This window comes from Urtica dioica, chromosome 2 (assembly GCF_054948205.1).
Source record: "Urtica dioica subsp. dioica isolate 48M chromosome 2, U.dioica_male_clone48M_v1_H2, whole genome shotgun sequence".
NCBI classification, from domain to species: Eukaryota; Viridiplantae; Streptophyta; class Magnoliopsida; order Rosales; family Urticaceae; genus Urtica; species Urtica dioica.
In genome coordinates, this window is record NC_142757.1 from 48,370,364 (window position 1) to 48,390,934 (window position 20,571).

Here is a 20,571-nt window from a genome sequence, read left to right on the forward strand (position 1 = left end):
AATCATGTTTGTACTTAAGATTTTGTATGCAATTTGGACGAGTTTTATGTATGTAATATGTGATCTGGACAAGTTTTTATGAGCACTGGACTTGGTTTGTTGTGGTGTTAGTTATCAGTGTTAGTTGGTTCAAATAGTATTTAAATTGGACAAAATGAATGGCATTTAAACTGACTGTAGTTGTTGGACAAAAGTAATTTAAATAGAAACATTAAAATGGACATCAAAATGAAGATCAAGAATGCAATCAAAACATTGAAATGGACAAAAGACCAACCTGGTCAGTTTTAGATTACGAAATGGACAAAATATGTTCAGTTTACAACCACAGTTTTGCTACCACATACATTTTTTCCTACCAATTACACCCAAAATAGTACCACATACATTTTTAGCTACTAATTTCATGCAAAAGAGTTCCACATATATCACATCAACCACAGTTATACACAAACACATAAGCTAAAATAAATTTCTCGGCCGTAGTACATTCTTTCTTGTTGGAACCTTGTTGAGTCTCGGACTGCGCTGTAATTTCAAACATTACAAATGGTCAGATAAAGTAATGATGGTTGATACCGACTTAAAAAGTTAGCAACTAACCCTCAGCTGTGGTTGTGGATTGACTTGGCGCGGTCCACGTTGAGACGGTCCCTGTTGAGGGGCAGGTTGTTGAGATTGACCCTGTTGAGTTGGTCCACGTTGAGCTGGACCTTGTTGAGCTGGAGGTTGTTGTGATGGACCCTGTTGAGCTGCAGGCTGTTGAGCTGGAGCACGTTGAGTTGGAGCGCCTCTAGCTGCCTGTTGTGCATCTCTAGCCGCTCGCTGTTCAGTTCTCTGCACGATAATGGATTAGATAGCAAGATATCATGACTTTAAATTTAGCACATTAAGCTTACCAATGCATCTTGTTGCCTTCTAAAACATGTTTTTAGGTTGTGTACATGTTTTCCACATCCAGAACATCGTACTGTGACGTATTTTCGAGTCATTCTGGTTCCACCACGTGGAACTACCTCATCATGCTCCACCCTCCTCAACTTTTTAGGTCTCCCTGGCTCGGCTCTATTTGGTGGCATTCTAATCGGTTCTAGCCCTGTTTTTGGCCATTGCTCGATAGGGTTCAGCGGACTGATCATGTATTTGTATGCAGTCATGTAAGCGGCTTTCTTGTAGCAATCATCCACATACATTTCCGGTTGCTGATGTTTTTGCCAAATACATGCAATGGCATGAGCACACGGAATCCCTGAAAAGTCATACAAAATTAGACATGCCATACTTAATTATCTGAGTAATGAGTGAATTGAGTACCTGACAAGTCCCAACGATTGCATGAACATGTTCTTCTATTTAAATCAACCGAGTACATACTCCCATACATGTTCTGGACTTGGAATAGCAATTCCCGACACCAATGAGCAATGTTCTCTCCAGACAGTTCCTTATTCTTTTCAAGGATCTTATAAATGCGCGGACCAATTTCTCCTGGCCATTTTTCTACAGCCACTAGCTGTTTGCTAAACCTCTGCAGTAGGTACATTCTAATTCTCTCTAGCATGGATAGAATTGGTCTTTGCCTCGCTAGTAACACTGACCTAGTACCATTAAAGGACTCACACAAGTTGTTCAGTAAGATGTCACACTTGACAGTTGTTCTGAAGTTGCTCCTAGCCCAGTGTACTGAATTCTTTTCGCACAACCAATTGTAAGCCTCTTCATCCTCTGCCTTGATCATATCCATTTCTTGAAGGAATTTGTGTTGAGAATACGCCTTTGCTGCTGACATTACCTTTTGTTTCAAAAATTGTCCCTTGAAAACCTGCTCAGGAGTAGTAGTGTGGAGTATTAGTTTGGTATATTAGTGTGAGAAATAAGTAACATGTTTTCATACATAGTGTGGTATATTAGTGTAAGATATTACCTTCGTGAAATTGGATTGCAAGTGCCTTGCACAATGTCGGTGTTCTGCGCCTACAGAACCGGCTTCCCACAGTCCATTCAGGGCTTCCTTTAACCCTTTCTGTTTGTCAGTGATAAATGTCCAGTGATGTCCATTGTGTATTCGCACATCGTCTTTCAAATAGTTTAAAAACCACGCCCACGAGGATTTGCATTCTGACTCCACCACCGCAAAAGCGACTGGAAACATGCTGTTATTGGCATCGATGCCAATAGCTGTCAACAGTTGACCTGTGTGATGTCCTTTGATGTGACATCCATCAAGCCCGAGCACAGGTCTACAACCCTCGTTGAAGCCAGATTTAGAGCCGGAATAACAAATGTATAGCCTTTTAAATATAGGCCTACCTTGTTCGTCGGCCTCAGTCAGGAATTCGACAGTTGATCCTGGATTAGATCGCTTGATCTCTGCACCATAGTCCCACAAAGACGCATACTGTTCTTTGTACGTGCCTTCAATCACTTTGGTCGCAAAATTTTTTGCTCGATAAGCCTTCATCTTTGAACATTGTAATACAAAGTCCTTTTGTACTTTCTGCATGAAGTTGGTGGCTGACCAATTGTCATTGTCTTTGAAAGTATCCATGTACTTGTTAGACAACCATCGTGAAGTGGCGAACCTATTCTTGTTTGTTCTGGCGCAAGTGTGCTCAGGCACATAGGTCTTTATTGCAAATGTGGTCGTCTTACCTAGTTCTGATGCATAGCAAAGCCATTTACAATTCGCATCTTTGCAAACTGCTCGCACTCTATTCGGGTCGTTGACCTTGAAGCGAACTTCCTTCCCTGATCTGATAGAGTATTCTCGGATGGCATCTTTGAATACACTTCCACTAGGGAATACTATGCCCAATTTGAGCTGAGGACAACCCATGTCTGTGTCTTGTCTGAACTCTTGAAACTTTGGCAGAACCTTCTTCGAAACCGAACCACCCTTGTCTTCATCTTCGCTAGACGACTCATGGTGTAAGTTGATGTTCTCTTCGTCGTTGTAGTCACTATCTGCAGCCGACACTGGTTCATCATCACTGTAAGGTTTTTTACCTTTGCCCTTTAAACAACGCTCTACAGTTGCCCCGTCCACGGCCACCTCATCTTCACTCTTCTCAAATCCACTATCTTCCTCAACAACTTCAGCGTCCTCATCATCATCTGCTTCTGTTTCACCATCTTCTTGAATTTCTGGCTAGCTGAAGGGCTGTTGACTGTCATCAACTTGGCTGAAGGGCTGTTGACTGTCATCTACTTGGCTGAATGGCTGTTGACTCTCATCCACTTGGCTGAATGGCTGTTGACTCTCATCCACCTGGCTGAATGGCTGTTGACTCTCATCCACTTGACTGAATGGCTGTTGACTCTCATCCACTTGTCTGAATGGCTGTTGACTCTCGTCCACTTGACTGAATGGTTGTTGACTCTCATCCACTTGGCTTTGTGGGTCTTGACCCTCATCGTGTTGACTGACTGGCTCTTCAATATCAGCATGATGACTTTGTGGCTGTTGACTCCCATCCACCTGGCTTTGTGATTGTTGACTCTCATCCAGGTTAAGTTCAGTCTCTTCAAATTCAGCTTGACATTCTTGAAATACAAGTTCAGGATCTTCAACTACAGTCTCACCCACTTCAATATCTGGAACGTCAACTGCTGGACTTGAGTCTTCTACCAGAAGAAGAGTATGCCCTTCTTCAACCCGGTGATCACAATATAGAGGCAGTAGAAATTTCCTCTCAAGCAGCATTCCTACAACACTTAACAACGTACTATCTGAGTCAAGAAATATAAACTCAGTAGCGTCAGCAGGTACCATGTAATACAGCCCTCCAACAAAGTATCCCAAGTCTTTCTTCAAAATCGCGTCCAACTCCAGTAACGACAACCGGTCAATGTCCATGTGGTCCACATAGTCCACTTTAGAGTCCACATAAGCCAGTCGGTCATTCACCAATTCCATCCTACCCCCATGGTGAACTTCGTACGTAAATTTTCCTGACCCAGTGACTGCAGCAATACAAACAAGCAAAGACGTGCAAAAAAAAAACAATTACTCCACCATACAAACATTACTGGTCCCTACATTTGTATTTAAAGTCTGAAATCAAAATATCGAAACCCCCAAAACCAGACAACGACAACAAAAGTGGTCCCTTTGTCACTTTCATAAAGACTAACCCACCAACACCCGACATTTCATAAAAAACAAAGCATAACAAATACCAGCAGTGGTCCCAACATTTCACTTTCATAAATACTAACCCACCAACACCCGACATCCTGGATTTATTTATATTTAATCTTGAAATAAAGATGCTCACCGTACGGTGGTAAGCGCACCGATGCGTTACTTTGGGAATCGCATTTCTGCTTCTTCGTCGTCGGAGATTTACGAGCGGTCTTCTTCGTCGGAGACGATTTCTGCTTCTTCTTCGCCGGAGATTGATTTCGCGGGGGTTTCCAACCAGTTTTCACCATTTCGAAATAAAACCCTAATTTTCTCGAAACTCATTCAACCCGCTTCTTTTCTACCCAAAAAATTTAAATGAAATTAATCATTTAAATTATCTTTAATTAATATCATGAGAGAATACCAAATATACCCCTCGCTGATGGGTCACGTGCCGAAAACGTGGGTTTGTCATGGATGGTAACTGAAAATAATAGACGGAAGGGGCGCAATTCAAAAAAATTGAAAGATCAGAGTAGTTTTTGTGGAAATTTCGAGTTCAGGGGGTGATTTGTTAATGACCTCCGAGTTCAGGGGGCATGAGTGTAATTTATCCTAACTTAATTTATATTAGTCATAAATTTATTGTTTTATGTTTCTTTTTTATACGATTTTTATATTAAAATTATCGATTTACATATTTTATATTAAGTTGTATAAAATATAACAAGATTTTAACTTGGTCTAATGGTAAACACTTGTGCACCCAAAGCTTAGATCTTGAGTTAGAATCTTAATAGTACAAATTTTCTCTAACTTTTAATTAAACGACAGATTTCTGAAAAACAACGACATTCGGACAAAAAAAAACGAAAACGATGACATTCGGCGAATAATGACGATGAATCGAAAAACATGCTCCTCGTCGGCCGCTTTTGCGCCGGCAACAGCGCCGTAACCGACCGATGAAAAATTGAACGGAAAAAAATGTAAAAAATGACAATCGATTTTTCATTTTCAAATGCCGTTTTTCATGAAAAATTGACAAGCCCATAAAAACCGAACGGAAAAAATGTGGTAAAATATATTAAAAATATATACATATATAAATACATATATATCTTCAATTTTAAATTTGTAAAATATATAATATTTAATACATGTATGATATTTATAATAAACATTTTATTAAAAAAATTTTTACAATAACAGATTTATATTAGTTAAACAATATTGTATTTTTATATTTTATATCATATTGTTTTCCCTTTTTCAATTTTTTAATCTCATGGTCAGCCTATTATTTATCTGGGCCCATTTCAAAATCAATTTTCTAACTAATAGTAAGGCTCATTAGAACATAGTGGCCATTGATGATACAGCAACTCCTGCGGAATCTTCCTCGAAGCCGACGAGCCGTTGGCCAAAAATGTGGAGTTTGATAATTGCCCCAAAAATTAAAATATTTTTATGGCGGACCTGCACGAGGTAACTTGGAGCGACATCACATTCCTGTTTCTCCATGTTGTCTATTATGCGTGCCACCATCGAGAATCTTCGGCACATGCTATTATGCTATGCTCGTTATTTCCCGTTTGAGGCGTTCTTTGATCACAATCAAAATCACGAATTGTGGGATATCTTCATGGCCTTTGAGGTATATCTCTCTCTACTAAAAATCATAGTTTACTAGCTATCATGCTCTAGGAAATACGGAATTGTCGAAATAAAATCATTCACAAAAATCAAAGCCCGATTATGGAGAAGTTTTTTTTTATAGGGAGTTGTACTTTATGAAGATTATCACCTATTTAATGAAGCTGCCCTCCGGTAACCAAAACCACAAGAACTGGTGACTTGGATTCCGTCTGCGAGACGGGTGTGGAAGCTAATTGTCGATGTGGCAGATAGAGAAGACCACGGGAGCTGCGAGATAGAGGGTTGTGTTCGTGACTCATTATGTCTTAATACTCCCACTCTCGAATAGAAATTTTAACTGACCCGCTGAAATTTGCGTACGCACATCATATATGTGCGAGTATGGATTGACACGTGTTGATTGAACTCAGGTGAGTTGCATAAAAGCATCAACGAAATCGCAACTAACCGAGAAAATCTCAGTTGTTCGCTTTGACTCATTTATGGTCTATCAAGTAAAACACATTTACTTGACTAGTGAGTATGGGTGTAGAATCCACCCGAGAATACTATTTGGACCAAAGGCCCGAGATGGCTTGAAGTCATCAAGCCCATTACAGTCCGGTCCGCCGTAGCTGCGGAAGGGACGAATTCGTCTTGGGCCAAAGCCCATATAGTACGACGATTCCAGTTCACCTTCAAGATCAAGTAAAAAATAAGCATGCGCCCACCCCGGAAGAAGCGGTCTTTGCCTACGATCTGAGCTCGTCAAATCTCTTTGCTCATTTTTCGAATTAATTGTTGAACACATCATGCATTCTACTTCGACCACGTGTCTCCGAGATTGACGAGTTGGACAAGCCGATCTTCATCTATAAATATAATCACTAAGTTAGAAATTGCACACACGATATAATTATTATTCTTGCCAAGTATTATTCGTATTCTCGTCTATTTGTTCAGCTTCGTAAGTCATAATTAGGGTAGGCAATTTTTTGTATTAGCCTACTAAATTCAATAAAGAGAATTAGTTCAGATTATTATTGTTATCAGTTTATTTTTACTAATTTAGTTTATCACATTATTCTAAAAAACATACGTTTAATTCACTTCTTATTCGACGAAATTTTGAGATCCACATAAATATGAATAAAATGATATCCTCTTTTGAATACACAATTCGTGATTATTGAGGAGTCGAATCTGAAATCAAACAGCTACTAGAGTTATCTTACCATATTCTTCGTCTATTACAAGATTTTTCTTAGTTAATTACACGTCAGTACTTGGGAGGATTACAATATGTATACATAATACACGAGTATAAAACTTAAAAAACAAGAAAAAGTTGTACTTTTTCTTCAATCAAAGAAAAAATTGTACTTTTTTTTATCAAAGAAAAAATTGTACCTGTAGAAAGGAATTATATAAAATTTTTTACATGAACACATTGTACCTGTTAAAAGGAATCAAATAAAAAAAAATCTCATATGACAACAAATTCGCAATCTCTTGAGCCAAACTGTCACAAAATCTAGCAGATATGCCATCGTCACTCTCTCTTGGGCTTTGTTTCGGAAACATCACAAAACCCCATGTTTGAGAGCTGTATTAGCTTTCTACGAACAGAAGTCAAGTGAGTTAGTACATGGATCCAACTCAATCGTTAATAAGATTGAAACTTTTTGTCGACAAAACACTTCTCAGCTAAGTTTTCTTATCAGATATCATACAATGAAAACGCTCTCCGTACAAGTTGGTCTTTCTGAGAATGTGGCTCCGAACGCCGGCTGTTGGCCCTGATCCGCTGAGCCTCCTGCGTTTTGGTGGTTCGGGGTGGGACTCTTGTGGTCTCTGGGGTTTTGTGTAGCCTCTTGTGTCCTTAGATAGGATTCTCTCGCTTATTGAGTCATGAGTTCTAGTCACGACGCCAACGAAATGGAGGAGGTGGCCCAAACAACCACCACATTCCTGGAATCTGAGCTGTCCTTAGAAGAACCTCTGGACCTCCGACCGGCGTCTGAGATTGATCACATACTCCTAGGGAAGCTTCTCACCGGTCGACCGATTGGGAAGAGCACCTTGGTGGCAGTTCTGACCAGGGTTTGGAAAACGGCTGAGTCTTGGGCAATCGCCGAGGTTAAGCTAGATATCTTCCGCTTCACTTTTCGTCTGAAGAAAGATCGAGATTTTATACTCGTTCACTACCCCTGGACCGTGAAGGGGGCGTACCTCTTGCTCCAGACATGGCCGGAGAACCTTAACTTAGAAGAATTGAGCTTCCTTCAATGCCCATTCTGGGTCCATCTCATTGGTCTTCCCCCGACGATGATCCACGCCCAGAGTGCTCTGAAGTTCGCCAGCCTGTTTGGGGAAGTTCTGGACTGTTGTGTGAAGACTGGAACTCGTTTCGCGTCTTCTTTTTGGTTTCGAGTAAACATCCTGGTCTCCAAGCTGCTCTTCCCGGGTTTCTTTGTGGAAAGAACGAACCTTCCCCCTCTGTGGATCCAAGCCAAATTTGAGAACCTAGGAACCTTTTGTTTCACATGTGGCGTACTGGGTCATAGCCATGGTGAGTGCCATCGGAAGATGGAAGCGCGTGTGGAGAAGCCCGGGGTTCAGCCAGTGCCCTTGTACGGCGATTGGATCCACCATCTCTCACGGACCGCATCCTGCTTCACGAACGGGGCCTGAAAAACCTTTCCACCGTCCCTGGCCCAGCCGGAGGTGAGAGAGGCTGAGAACGAGGAGGACGTTGGAAACTTTGCGATAAGTACGCCTGGGGACGCGCGCTCGTTAAAGACGCCCACCAAGAAGCGCGCCGGGTCAGACCTGAGACCATGTGAGCCTGGGGTTCCTCTTCCTGCTGCTGTCGGCGAGTCACGTCAAAACCTTGCCGTTTTTGGTGGTTCCTGCGCCGCTGGACTCTCTGAAGGAAAGAAATGACGCTGCAGCACTTTTTCATTCGGGAGGCGCGAGTACACAAAGGAAAGAGATAAGAGAGGATGGCTTTTATTCAAAGGGTTCCAGCTTGGGCCTTGGGCCGGTGCATTCTAAAACAGGCCCACCCGGTTTAAATAAACCTCTTCCCTCTTTTAATTTGGCTGAGACTAGTGGGCCTAGTCTGTTTGGGCCAACTTCCTCTTTTCCCCCAAAAGGTGAGGTCCTTGCTTTTTCAGTCCTTCTTCAGAAGTCTTTTCCTGAAGGATGCCAAGACAGTGCTATGGCTGACTCTAAGAAAAAGAACCTCTCCAAGAGGAAGGGAGCTTCGCCGGCTTACAAACCACCTCGGCCCGCCTTTAAACCGAGGAAATGCCGTTGCCATGTCCCTCCCATCCTCCCTCAGGCGGAGACACCAACTGCCTTGCCTGAGCCCCTCCACCCCTCTGATGCGGCCAACAACGGAGGTCTCTCCGAGGTTGTATCATCTTCGGCCATTCTACCCAATCCGGTTTGTTCTCCTTCCAATGGAGATGAGATCGATTATTCAAATACCAAGATATCGACACCCTCAGCGGAGATGGGCGACCGGGCGCAATGATAGGCTTGATTTGGAACGTCCAAGGGCTTAGAGGCCCGGGGACGATGAATGTCGTTTGGAACAACATCAAAGTTCATAACTCGGATTTCATCTTCCTCTCGAAAACAAATTCTTCAAAGCTCTATGGGGAGAGATTACGTTTCTCGTTGGGATTCGGGGGATGCTTTGCGGTCGACCGGGTGGGCATGAGTGGTGGGTTGGTGCTCTATTGGAAAGAAGACAAGGAAGTTCAAATCGAATCATTTTCTAGATTTCACATTGAAGCAAGGTGTATGAAAACAAGCGGGAAGGGTTGGCGGTTTATGGGGATCTACGGGAGCCCCAACATTTCTCAACGTCGATTCACGTGGGGACTCCTCCGAAAAGTGCATGGCTTGCATCATGGGCCATGGCTTTGCGGAGGAGATTTCAACGAAGTTATCTATAATTTTGAAAAACAAAGAGGGCCTCCGAAGGAGCCGGGTTCCATGAGATCTTTTTAGATATGTTCTCGATGATTGTAACCTTGAAGATGTGGGCTATTTCGGGAACCCATTCACTTGGAGGAGCAAGAAATCGGAGGATGCCACGGTCGAGAGACTTGATAGATGTGTTGCAAATGGGGAGTGCTTGGAGGCTTTCCCCCTTGCCAAGGTAACCTACCTTGACTTTTGGGGCTCCGATCACCAACCCATTCTCTTGGCACCCGAGGGGGAGAGTCCGGGGTCGGCGCAAGGCCTTCGGCGGAGATCCAAGAGATTATTTTTTGAAGAGGCCTGGTGCGAAGAGCAAGAGTGTGAGAACATCATCGGGAAGGTTTGGAGATCAGACTATAGGCGTGCCGTGAAGGATTGTACTATCTCCCTATCATCTTGGGGGAAGGATAAATTCTTTTATTTGAAGACGGAGATCGCTAAACACAAGAAGGCCTTGGAAGTTCTCAACTCATCGACCTCGAATTTCGACTCGGAGGCGATTAGAAGGGAGGAGAGGAAACTCAACACACTCTTTGAGAAGGAAGATAAGTATTGGCGCCAACGGAGTAGAGTGGCATGGCTCTGCAGCGGGGACCGGAACACTAGCTTTTTCCACCGGAAAGCAGGAAGAAAAATCTCATCTCCGGGCTTTTCGACTCCAACGATAACTGGACCGAAGACCCAAAAGTGGTTGAAGATACAATCTCTAGTTACTTTTCGGATATCTTCTCTTCATCTCACCCCTCTTCGAGTGATATTGGTATAGTTACGAGTTGTTTGCGGCCTACGGTCGTGAGGGAAATGAATGAGACTTTCGCCGAAAAGTTCACTAGCGACGAAGTCAAAGGGGCGGTCTTCGACATTGGGGCTCTAAAGGCGCTGGGGAGAGATGGCCTTCCGGGGCTCTTCTTCCAAAAGTATTGGCACATAGTAGGTGATGAAGTAACCAAAGAATGCTTGGGCATACTTAACGACAATTGGGAGATCGGAGACCACAACGACACCATCATCTCCCTTATCCCGAAAGTTAAAGAGCCTAAGAGGGTAAAGGATTTCCGGCCCATTAGCTTATGCACCGTGCTCTACAAAATTGTCTCGAAATGCATTACTAATTGGCTTCAGAAGGAGACTATTTTGGAGAACCAAAGTGCTTTTGTGGAGGGACGCCAACTTCGACAATAGGATTGTGGGGTTCGAAGGGTCCCATATTATGAGACTTGGTAGATTCATAAACGGAAGTGTGGCGCATTGAAGCTCGATATGTCTAAAGCCTACGACCGAGTCGAATGGAATTACCTCGAGGCGGTCATGAGATGTCTTGGGTATGAAGGGAAGTGAGTCGATTTGATTATGAAGAGCGTTAGATCGGTGAGGTTCACCCTCAACATCAACGGGACCTTGACCGAAAACATTATTCCTCAACGAGGTCTCCGCCAAGGAGACCCTCTTTCTCTTTTCTTATTCCTCTTTTGCTCGGAAGGGTTATCGGCCATCTTCAAAAGGGCGGAGAATCTTGGGAGTATTAGAGGACTGAGGTTTGGAAACCCGAGGGTCTTCGTGTCTCACTTGTTATTTGCGGATGATAGTTTGGTTTTCTTCAAAGCCAATCGGGAGGAAAGTCGTGAAGTGAAGACTAGCCTTGAGGTCTATGCTCGTGCTTCCGGCCAAGTGATCAACTACAACAAATCCAAAGTGTGTTTCCGCAAAAGTATTGGAAAAGACGAAGGAGGTGACCTTGCTCGAATTCTTGGAGTTCGGTCTTCGGAAGGCCACGATCGGTATTTGGGCCTCCCGATGACGGTGGGACGGCACAAGAAAAAAGTGTTTCAATACATCCAAGACCGAGTATGGGCCACGATCCGAAATTGGAAGAGTAACTTTTTTTCCGCAGCCGGGAAATAGGTGATTATTAAAGCGATAATCCAAGGTATCCCAAGTTATTTCATGTATTGTTTCAAGCTTCCCAAGGGTATCATTGGCGAACTTCACCGTTTGGCGGCTAACTTTTGGTGGGGAAGTGATAATGAAAAAAGGAAGACTCATTGGGGGACGTGGGAGAAACTTTGTTTACGTAAGAGCAAAGGGGGTTTGGGTTTCCGAAACCTCGAGTGATTCAACCAAGCCCTCTTTGTGAAGACCGTGTGGCGAGTCATTCGCTTCTCCGATTCCCTTGCTTCTCGGGTGCTTAAGGGAAGCTACTTCCCCGACTCTTGCGTCCTCAAGTCGAATTGGACCTACAATGCGTCTAGCATTTGGAACGGCATTCTTTGGGGGCGGAAAATTATCCTAGGGGGCTCTAGGTGGAGGATCGGGATGGGAGAGTTGGTTGATGCTAAGAGAGACCGATGGATTCTCTGAGATGGGGGGTTTTGCGTTCGGGATCCTTCCGAATCCCCGGTGATATGAACGTATTGGAGTTTAAAGATGGTTGTGGGAATTGGAATGTCCACCTCCTTCGGAATGCACTTTGTGAAGATGATGTGGAAGCGGCGATAGGAATCCCGGAATCTCGTTCGTCTACTTTGGACGACATTATTTGGCACTACAGCCCCGACGGGGATTACTCGGTGCGGGACGGTTACTGAGTGGCAAGCGATTCTCGTTGTGCGGCGGGTTCCTCTTCCCCATGAGATTCGGAGGCATGGTGGGATCTCGTTTGGAAGCTCCGGGTGCCACCGAAGATCCGCATGTTCCTTTGGAGAGTGGCTAAGGATTGGATTCCAACCTCAAGCAATCTCGCAAAACGGGGAGAGCGTCAATGTTTGGAAATCTCTCGGATGGTGGAAGATGGTCAAAGACAACTATTGCGGGGAGACTACCGACCTCCACATGCACCTCACCTCTCTTTTACCTCTACATGGCTTTGAGCTCTTCACTATGGTTCTTTGGGGGGTGTGGGATCGCCGAAACAAAATGATACACTACACTCCGGTGGGCTCCCCTTCCGATCTCATCAACGATGCCATCGGGCTTCTCGGCGATTTCCGGCAAGTGTGCGGCCTCCCGAGCGCAGTGAGGGCTACTCCCTCCCGAACGCCCCGATGGCCTCCTCCTCCCCGGGACACCACGGCCATAAGTGTTGCCGCAGCGACTGGGAAGAACGACGAGACTTGCGGAGTGGGAGGTATTTTCCGGAACTCTTTTGGCCTTGTCCTCTTCTCCTATAGTGTGCCCCTACACCGCTGCTATAGCCCTTTGATTTTGGAAGCGGTGGCGGTCCGGCGAGGCTTGGAAGAAGCACGTGGCCGGGGGTTCACGAGGGTGGTGGTGCAATCGGATTGTGAGACGGTGGTGAAACTCCTTAATGCGAAAACAATTCTGACGACCAAAGTTGGCCTTGTTTTGGAAGATGTTTTTAGCTTGATGAATGATTTTTGTTGGTGTGAGGTGGCTTTTATTCCGTGTACTTGTAACTCCTTAGCTCACAATCTTGCCAAGAAGGTTCTTTCTTTTGATTCGGATGTAATTTGGAACTCTTTACCTCTTCTTAATTTACAAGAGCGAGTGTTGGCGGAAATGCTCAATGATATCTAAGGTCGGAGACCTTTTCTCTAAAAAAAAAGGAATTGAATACAAAATTTCCATTAACAAATTGTACCTGTAAAAAGGAATTAAATAAAAGTCTTCGTTGCTCATTGGGATTGAAGTTGAACACATGACATAAGATATATATGGCCTAAGATATTTGTGTTATTATGGTTTGTTAGATCTATAAAGACATTCAAATATATATATTTGAAACGGACATAAGATATATATGGCCTAAGATATTTGTGTTATTATGGTTTGTTAGATCTATCATGGACATTCATTCTAAAAATATACTATTTAACAAGAGAATAAAAAAAAATATATATTTTCTTATTTGATGCAGGTACACTTATTTTTTTTATCTATTATAAAAAAGATTAAAATTTGATGCAGGTAACACTTGTTTTTTTTTCTCTCGTTATTATTAAGTAAATTTAGTTACTGTACGAAGAAACAAACTTCTTCCGTAGTTCAAAACAAGGATTAAAATTTCGGGGTATTGTGGAAAATTTTCGTCGAAATTGCGCTATTTTTGGGATTTCGGCACAAAAATGACATTTTGATCGTTTCGCCACTTTATGTCGTCGTTTTGTCGTGGAAATTTCGTTGCGATTTCCATGTCGTTTCGCTTTGAATGTCGTTTGGAAATCTTATCTTTGCAAATCGGCGACGTATCCTCGTCATTTCGACCGTGCCCACATTATTTCGAAGGCGTCTGTGCAAAATCAACAATATTTCCGTTATTTCTTGGTAATTTCGGCGACATTCCCGTGTTATTCCCACTGTTTTGTGTCGACAGTTTGAGTTTGTGATGAAATCGAATTGTTTTGATTGTTTTGGAAAAATCTTACTAAATGAAAGATGTGTATTAATGTTGTGTGGTTCACATATGTTTTTCTCAATTTTTTAAAAGAATCCAAATTTATTTGATATTTGGGACTTAGATTTCAAAGTTAGAATTTATTGTTGTTTTTGATAGAACACGAATTTATTTCATGTTTGAGATTTATATTTCAAAGTTAGAATTTCTTGTTGTTTTGATAGAATCCGAATTTATTTTAATTGGCTGACTACTGTGATCTCCAAGCACGAACCGGGGGTTACTATCAACGCCACCGCCACTCAACTTACTATCGACTTTTTTATTTTATTTTTTATTTTTTTTTATCTATGCTGAACTTAGTATGTGTTTTAAACTTATCTTTGTTTTTGAACCTATTAAGTGTTTTAGAATTATTGTTTATGTTTTTTTTATGATGTGTGAACTTATTACGTATGTTGGAATCTTGAATTTGGAGTTTAAACTTATTATGTGTGTGTTTGAAACTAATTTTGTTACGTGTCTGAAATATAGATTTTATTTGTTGTATTAAGAATCATGCAACATTATTTCCGTCGGCATTTCCGTGTATTATCGAAATTTTCGTCGACACAATTTTTTCAAATTTCCACATTTTTTCCATCGCAATTCCCATCGGTCACTGCAATTTCCGTTTTTTGAGGTCATCGGCACGAAATCGTCCGTCGGCATTTCAATCTTGGTTAAAAAAAAAATAAAAAAACTACTTCCATAAATAAAATAAAACAAAAAGAAAGTGAAAAATATCAAAAAAAAAAAAAAAAAAGGAGAGCCGACAAGAAAGAAAGAGCGAGAAGGGAAAACCAACGACAGAGACTGGAATGGAAGAACGACAAACCCAAAAATAATCACATAAATTTCCATTCCCATTCCCATTTCCATAATTCCATTACATCGAGACAACGCAAAGATGGATTCCGATTCCGCCACGCCGGACTACAGCCTCCGAGGCTGGGCCAAGGTGGTCGCCGCCACGTTCCTCATCGGCGGAGCCCTCGCGGCCGCTTCGGCGGCGGCGGCGGGGTATTCCTCGCCGGTGCTGGGGTGGCCGCGGAGGAAGAAGAAGAGGCCGGTTAGGGTTTACATGGACGGTTGTTTCGACATGATGCACTACGGCCATTGCAACGCCCTCCGCCAGGCTCGCGCCCTCGGCGACCAGCTCGTCGTCGGAGTCGTCAGCGACGCCGAGATCATCGCCAATAAAGGACCTCCGGTCACTCCTCTCAGTGAAAGGTACAAGATTTTTCTAGGGTTTGTGCTCTTGTGTTTCATTGCGTTTAAGCTTGAGAAAGTTTGGACCTTTATGAAATTCAGGAGCTTGAGAAAGCAGTTTGTTTGGTTAGTTTGAGATTTATGGTAGAAATTTTGTATCTTTGAGTGATTAAGGCGGTTGTGATGTACATGAAGTCAGGATTAAGGAGATGATAATGAGTTTCTTTGTTGGTTTTGATACTTTGGCTTGAAAGTTTGAAGCTTTGAACTTTGGCGCTTCCATATGATTAGTATGATATAGAGATTACAATGCAACTGGTTTGCTTCTCTGGCTTGAAATTTTTGAAGCCCGACATTCGTGGAAATTTATTCATTAACCTATGTGAGATAATCAATTTGCCTAACATTGTGCTAGAATGATCATGGTTAATGGTGTGAAGTGGGTTGATGAGGTAATACCGGACGCACCTTATGCCATAACCGAAGAATTCATGAAGAAGCTTTTCGACGAGTATAATATTGATTACATAATCCACGGCGATGACCCGTGTGTTCTTCCTGACGGGACCGATGCGTATGCCCTTGCCAAGAAGGCCGGTCGCTACAAGCAGATCAAGCGCACCGAAGGAGTCTCGAGCACGGACATTGTCGGTTAGATTTCGTTCCCAATTATATCATTCCGTGTTTTTTTTTTTTGAACGGAAAAATTTCATTAACACACAGAACTGGCTTCGGCCATACAAAATATCCCGGACAGAGGCCGGTTCCTCGTTCAAAAACATAAATGTCATGCAATGAAAATGAGAAGCAGAAGATTGACAAAGCAAAACAAAGGAGGCAAGGGTCTATAATGACGGAAAATGCTAATCCCGTCTAGAACTCCCTTGGGCCCCCCTGCAACAGATGTCTTCTGCAATTCTGGAATCGAGCTAGAGAGACTGCCATAACAGGCATAAGCTCGAACTCTTAGCTGCCCTCGACATCTCGAGGAACTCCTCAACAGTCTAAACTAATCTAACCCCGCACCATAACAATTTTTTGTTTATTTTTTATTAAAAAAAAAGAGGGGCACAAAGACTATCTCATACACTTAAGAACTCAAACCACCGTATTGACTATCTCAAAACCTAACCTCTCAGATGAAGAACTCATGTGAGGTACACAAAATCCTCCCTAAACATTACATGCTAAAAACCAGGCTGAAAACTAAAAGCAAACAAAACAGCAAAAATTATTAAAAAAAAAAAAAAAACAGATTCTCAAATTCCGACTTCCGCTCACCCCCGTCGACTGTGGTCACGATGTCCACCACAGTCATGAAGCGCAGAGCAAGCCATGACACACTCGGAGTCGGAGACCTGCAAAAACCTTGCGCAAAGCACTCGGGAACTCCCACCGGAAAACAGATCGCCTCCGGAGACGAGATCCCCGGAAGACGAACCCCGCTGCAAGCTTGCAAAGAGCCTCTCTCAGTCTTCTCCGCACGTCGAAAACGACGACGCTTCCTTTGTATTGAGCCAGAGCTTGGCTTGAGGACCATAAATTCCACGACGAGGCTCACCGGAGCAAAACTGGGTAGAATGGATCTGAGAAAACAGGGGAAGCCAAAGAGGGGAAATGGAAATCCGAATTGGACAAGTCTCCCCCTCCCCGTCACGACCTCCACTCCGAAGACGCCGGGGGAGGGAGCGGCGAGAACTGAGACAAAACGAAAAAGGGGTTTGAAACCCTAGTTTAGAGAGAAACCCTTTCTAGAGAGAGAAAAATCTCGGTGGTGGTCTTTTGTCCTTTATAGGACGTTTTCATTCCGTGTTGTCATTGAACTCTATAATTCCCGAGTTATGTCAAAATTCACTTTTGTGAAAGAATATTAATGTTTTAGTAACTCGCGACTCGTTCAGATTTCACAAAATGTCATGATTTAGTTGTGCTTTTTATTTTATTTTCGATTTTATAGTTAGTTGATATGTTTATATCGATTTAAAACACAGTGAAAAATGAAAATGAATTTTGACCAAAACCCATGGTATATGTTATTTTTCCTTCTTGTTTTCATGTTTATGAGTAAGAATGAATGCATTTTGGGTAAAGTTGAAATTTTTTTGAGAGAGTTTTGTGTGACACTTATAGCCTTTTGGGAAAAATCTGGGATTATCGTCTTCTAAAAAAGAATATCCATTTATCTTGTATTTCTTCTTTTTAATGCAAAATTCTCGGGTTCTTATCATTTTCCAATATCTCTAACGATTTTTAATGCTCAGGTCGGATGCTTTTGTGCGTGAGTGTAAGAGAGAGGTCGAAAAGTGACAGCCACAGTCATTCGTCCTTGCAAAGGCAGTTCAGCCATGGCCACGGCCAAAAACTCGATGATGGTGGATCTGGAAGTGGAACTCGTGTCTCTCATTTTCTCCCAACATCCCGGCGAATCGTTCAGTTCTCCAATGGAAAAGTATGTTCTCCACGACAGAACTTGTTTTGCTGTGAATTATCTTGTGAAAAAGTTCTGCTCTTTTGTTTCAGGGACCCGGTCAGGATGCTCGTATAGTTTATATAGATGGTGCGTTTGATCTTTTTCATGCTGGTCACGTGGAGGTAAAAATAAAATAGCTCCTACAGTGTTGAACTCCCTGTTTTCATGTTCAATGGAGACCTCATAAAACAATATTTTATCGCTTGTATCTCTTTAGTTTGCGTTTTATTTATTTATTTATTATTTTAGAGCGAGTAGTTATATGCTTCAGTTTTATGAATTTCTGCAAAATATTCACTAATGAAATTGAAAAATTAAATGTTGTGTAGATATTGAGACTTGCAAAAGAGCTGGGAGATTTTCTGCTTGTCGGGATACACACAGATCAGACTGTCGGGTTCGTTTTGTTTAACGTAACCTTTCCTTTATACTTCTTCTCGAGATAAACTGTTATTATCCGGGTTCTTTCTTCTATTATGTGTGTTACTACTATTGGTTGGTGTGTTTAATTCTTAGGTAACTTCCAAAAACCACATTTTCTAGTTAGTCAAAATCGATGCGAATATATACAAATGTTGATCCCAAAGAAATTTCCGTTGGCATTATTTATTTTGTGGTTTATGCCTGAAAAAGTGTAGAAGATTTTTTTTTTTCTCATAGTATACGTGGGACATTTCTAACTGCTTTAGAATATCTTTTCAGATTTTGGTTTAATATTTTTTTTCTTATTATTATTTAGAAGCACACAACATAGATAGTCAACAAATATGGAAATGGCATATTATTTTTGCAGAGCATATATCTTTCTACATTGGGTTTACATTTCTACACCTATCGAGCTTAGATTTCTGAGTCGAGGCATTGCTTTTTTCTCCCCGTTTTTGTAACATTCCTTTAACTTTTGTTTCCGTGTCCCTAAAATATAACGAACCTTCTAGCTCTATCTATCAATTTTTTATTTATTTATTTATTTTATTTGGCGTCATCTTGTAAGGCCTACAAGGGTGTTATATGTTATCCTTTTCATATAGTGAGTATATATATGTAGTAAGCGTTCTATGTTATTCTTTTCATTTCACCGATGAGTTTTGTAATTCATTTTGCTCTCCAGTGCTAAGAGAGGAGTGCATCGCCCAATCATGAATCTTCACGAAAGAAGCCTCAGTGTGTTGGCTTGCCGTTACGTGGATGAAGTCATCATCGGCGCTCCATGGGAAATCTCAAAGGATATGGCAAGTTCTTTTGATCAACACACTGATATAAATATACTTCTTGTCCCTTTTATTTAACGAGCTAGATTCTTGTTTGTAATTGCAGCTCACCACCTTCAACATTTCTCTAGTCGTCCATGGAACCGTGGCAGAGAACAATGACTTTCAGAAGGTAATTAGTGTATCTGTGGAGACCCGAAGATATTGAATTTTGGGCTCTTGTGACATTTTTTTATTTTTTTATTTTTTTAATTTTTTTTTTCGCGCGTCTCACAGGAAGAAGGCAACCCGTACGATGTACCCATCAGTATGGGAATCTTTAAGATTCTGGAAAGCACGCTCGATATCACCACGACCACGATAATCAGAAGGATCGTGTCGAACCACGAAGCCTATCAGGTTCTCTTTGATGTTTTCCTTCACTCTCTAGTCTTGATCGATAATCAGATTTCGTCCATATATTAATGGTTTTCTTTTAATAACGTGCTTAGAATAGTTCTTACAAAAGAGCTTGAATTTAGTTTTTATTTTTTTATTTATTTTTTTGTCACTTTAACTGTTCGGCGAAGTGAGATATAAAATAATTTTTTAAAGCCTAAAACAACTAATTTAAAAGTTTTAAAGTGAAGATTTTAACTGTATTAATATTGAGCGATGGGAACGCCAAAATGTTGTCATTGCCTAGGCAATCATCTTATAGACTCTACCTTAGTAGTAACAGAGAAATACATATGGTTGGTCTTAACTCTCACGTGATTTCGATCTTTTTTTTTGGGTGCAGAAACGTAACGAGAAGAAAGCCGAAAGTGAGAAAAGGTATTACGAGGGAAAGACATACGTTGATGATGATTGATTCGTACCCGTAAGTAAGATCTTTCGTGATCGATCCATGGCTATCTATCTGGTGCAGCGATTTCCACCGTAGTTAATAATTATAATAATAACTAATCCCGGGTTCGTTTTGGTTCGTGCATTTGACGAAAGCTACTTTTTGTTTTGTTTTGTTTTACTATCCGATTTGAGTTGCACATGGTAGCTCAGTTAGTCCAATCTCGGGTTTTATGTGTTTATTTTCAATGTATTGTTAGAGCCGGCGATTTGAGATTTATTCTCATACCAATGGAGTTAGAGATATAGGCTGTCCAGTTTAGAGGTGTATAAGGGCCTGTGCCTATTTTTGACGATAATATAGCACAGTGCTTAAAAGTGTATACTTGTTTTTCCCATCTTTGAAATAGATTTGATATAGGAACATAAAAAAAAATTATAAAAAAATTCTCTCAAATATTTTTATTTACATTTTTTTATGCGTGTGCTCGCGCGCGTGGTGGTAATATACATCATAATAATAATATGTATACTTGAAGAACAATATGCTGATGCTTCAAAATAAAAATAAATGTTGATACTTCAAAAATAACAATAAATGTTGATGCTGATGCTTTAAAGTCAACATGTTTAAAACCTAGAATTTTTTTTTAAGCAGTATCTTTAATTGAAAACAACTAGCTCATTAACAGGGTATAGA

At 41.5% G+C, this 20,571-nt stretch overlaps 4 protein-coding genes across 4 annotated transcripts; all 4 read left to right on the forward strand.

The window, feature by feature from the left end:
• Positions 1–7,702: 7,702 nt before the first annotated feature.
• Positions 7,703–8,458, forward strand: LOC149405178 (uncharacterized). The gene has a single exon (XM_089607783.1). The coding sequence runs from the start codon at positions 7,703–7,705 to the stop codon at positions 8,456–8,458; it is 756 nt and encodes a 251-aa protein (XP_089463909.1).
• Positions 8,459–9,301: 843 nt separating this feature from the next.
• LOC149405179 (uncharacterized) lies at positions 9,302–10,526 on the forward strand. Its single transcript, XM_089607785.1, has 2 exons — positions 9,302–9,641; positions 9,817–10,526. Exons 1-2 carry the CDS (start codon positions 9,302–9,304, stop codon positions 10,524–10,526), a joined length of 1,050 nt encoding a protein of 349 aa, XP_089463911.1.
• Positions 10,527–11,110: 584 nt separating this feature from the next.
• On the forward strand, positions 11,111–13,294 carry LOC149405180 (uncharacterized). The gene is made up of 2 exons (XM_089607786.1): positions 11,111–11,633; positions 12,309–13,294. Exons 1-2 carry the CDS (start codon positions 11,111–11,113, stop codon positions 13,292–13,294), a joined length of 1,509 nt encoding a protein of 502 aa, XP_089463912.1.
• A 1,666-nt stretch (positions 13,295–14,960) lies between these two features.
• Positions 14,961–20,342, forward strand: PECT1 (phosphorylethanolamine cytidylyltransferase 1). The gene is made up of 9 exons (XM_089606917.1): positions 14,961–15,383; positions 15,778–16,013; positions 17,624–17,811; positions 17,883–17,954; positions 18,162–18,229; positions 18,944–19,064; positions 19,150–19,215; positions 19,320–19,442; positions 19,825–20,342. The coding sequence occupies exons 1-9, from the start codon at positions 15,061–15,063 to the stop codon at positions 19,894–19,896; spliced, it is 1,269 nt and encodes a 422-aa protein (XP_089463043.1). The 5' UTR covers positions 14,961–15,060; the 3' UTR covers positions 19,897–20,342.
• Positions 20,343–20,571: the final 229 nt, after the last annotated feature.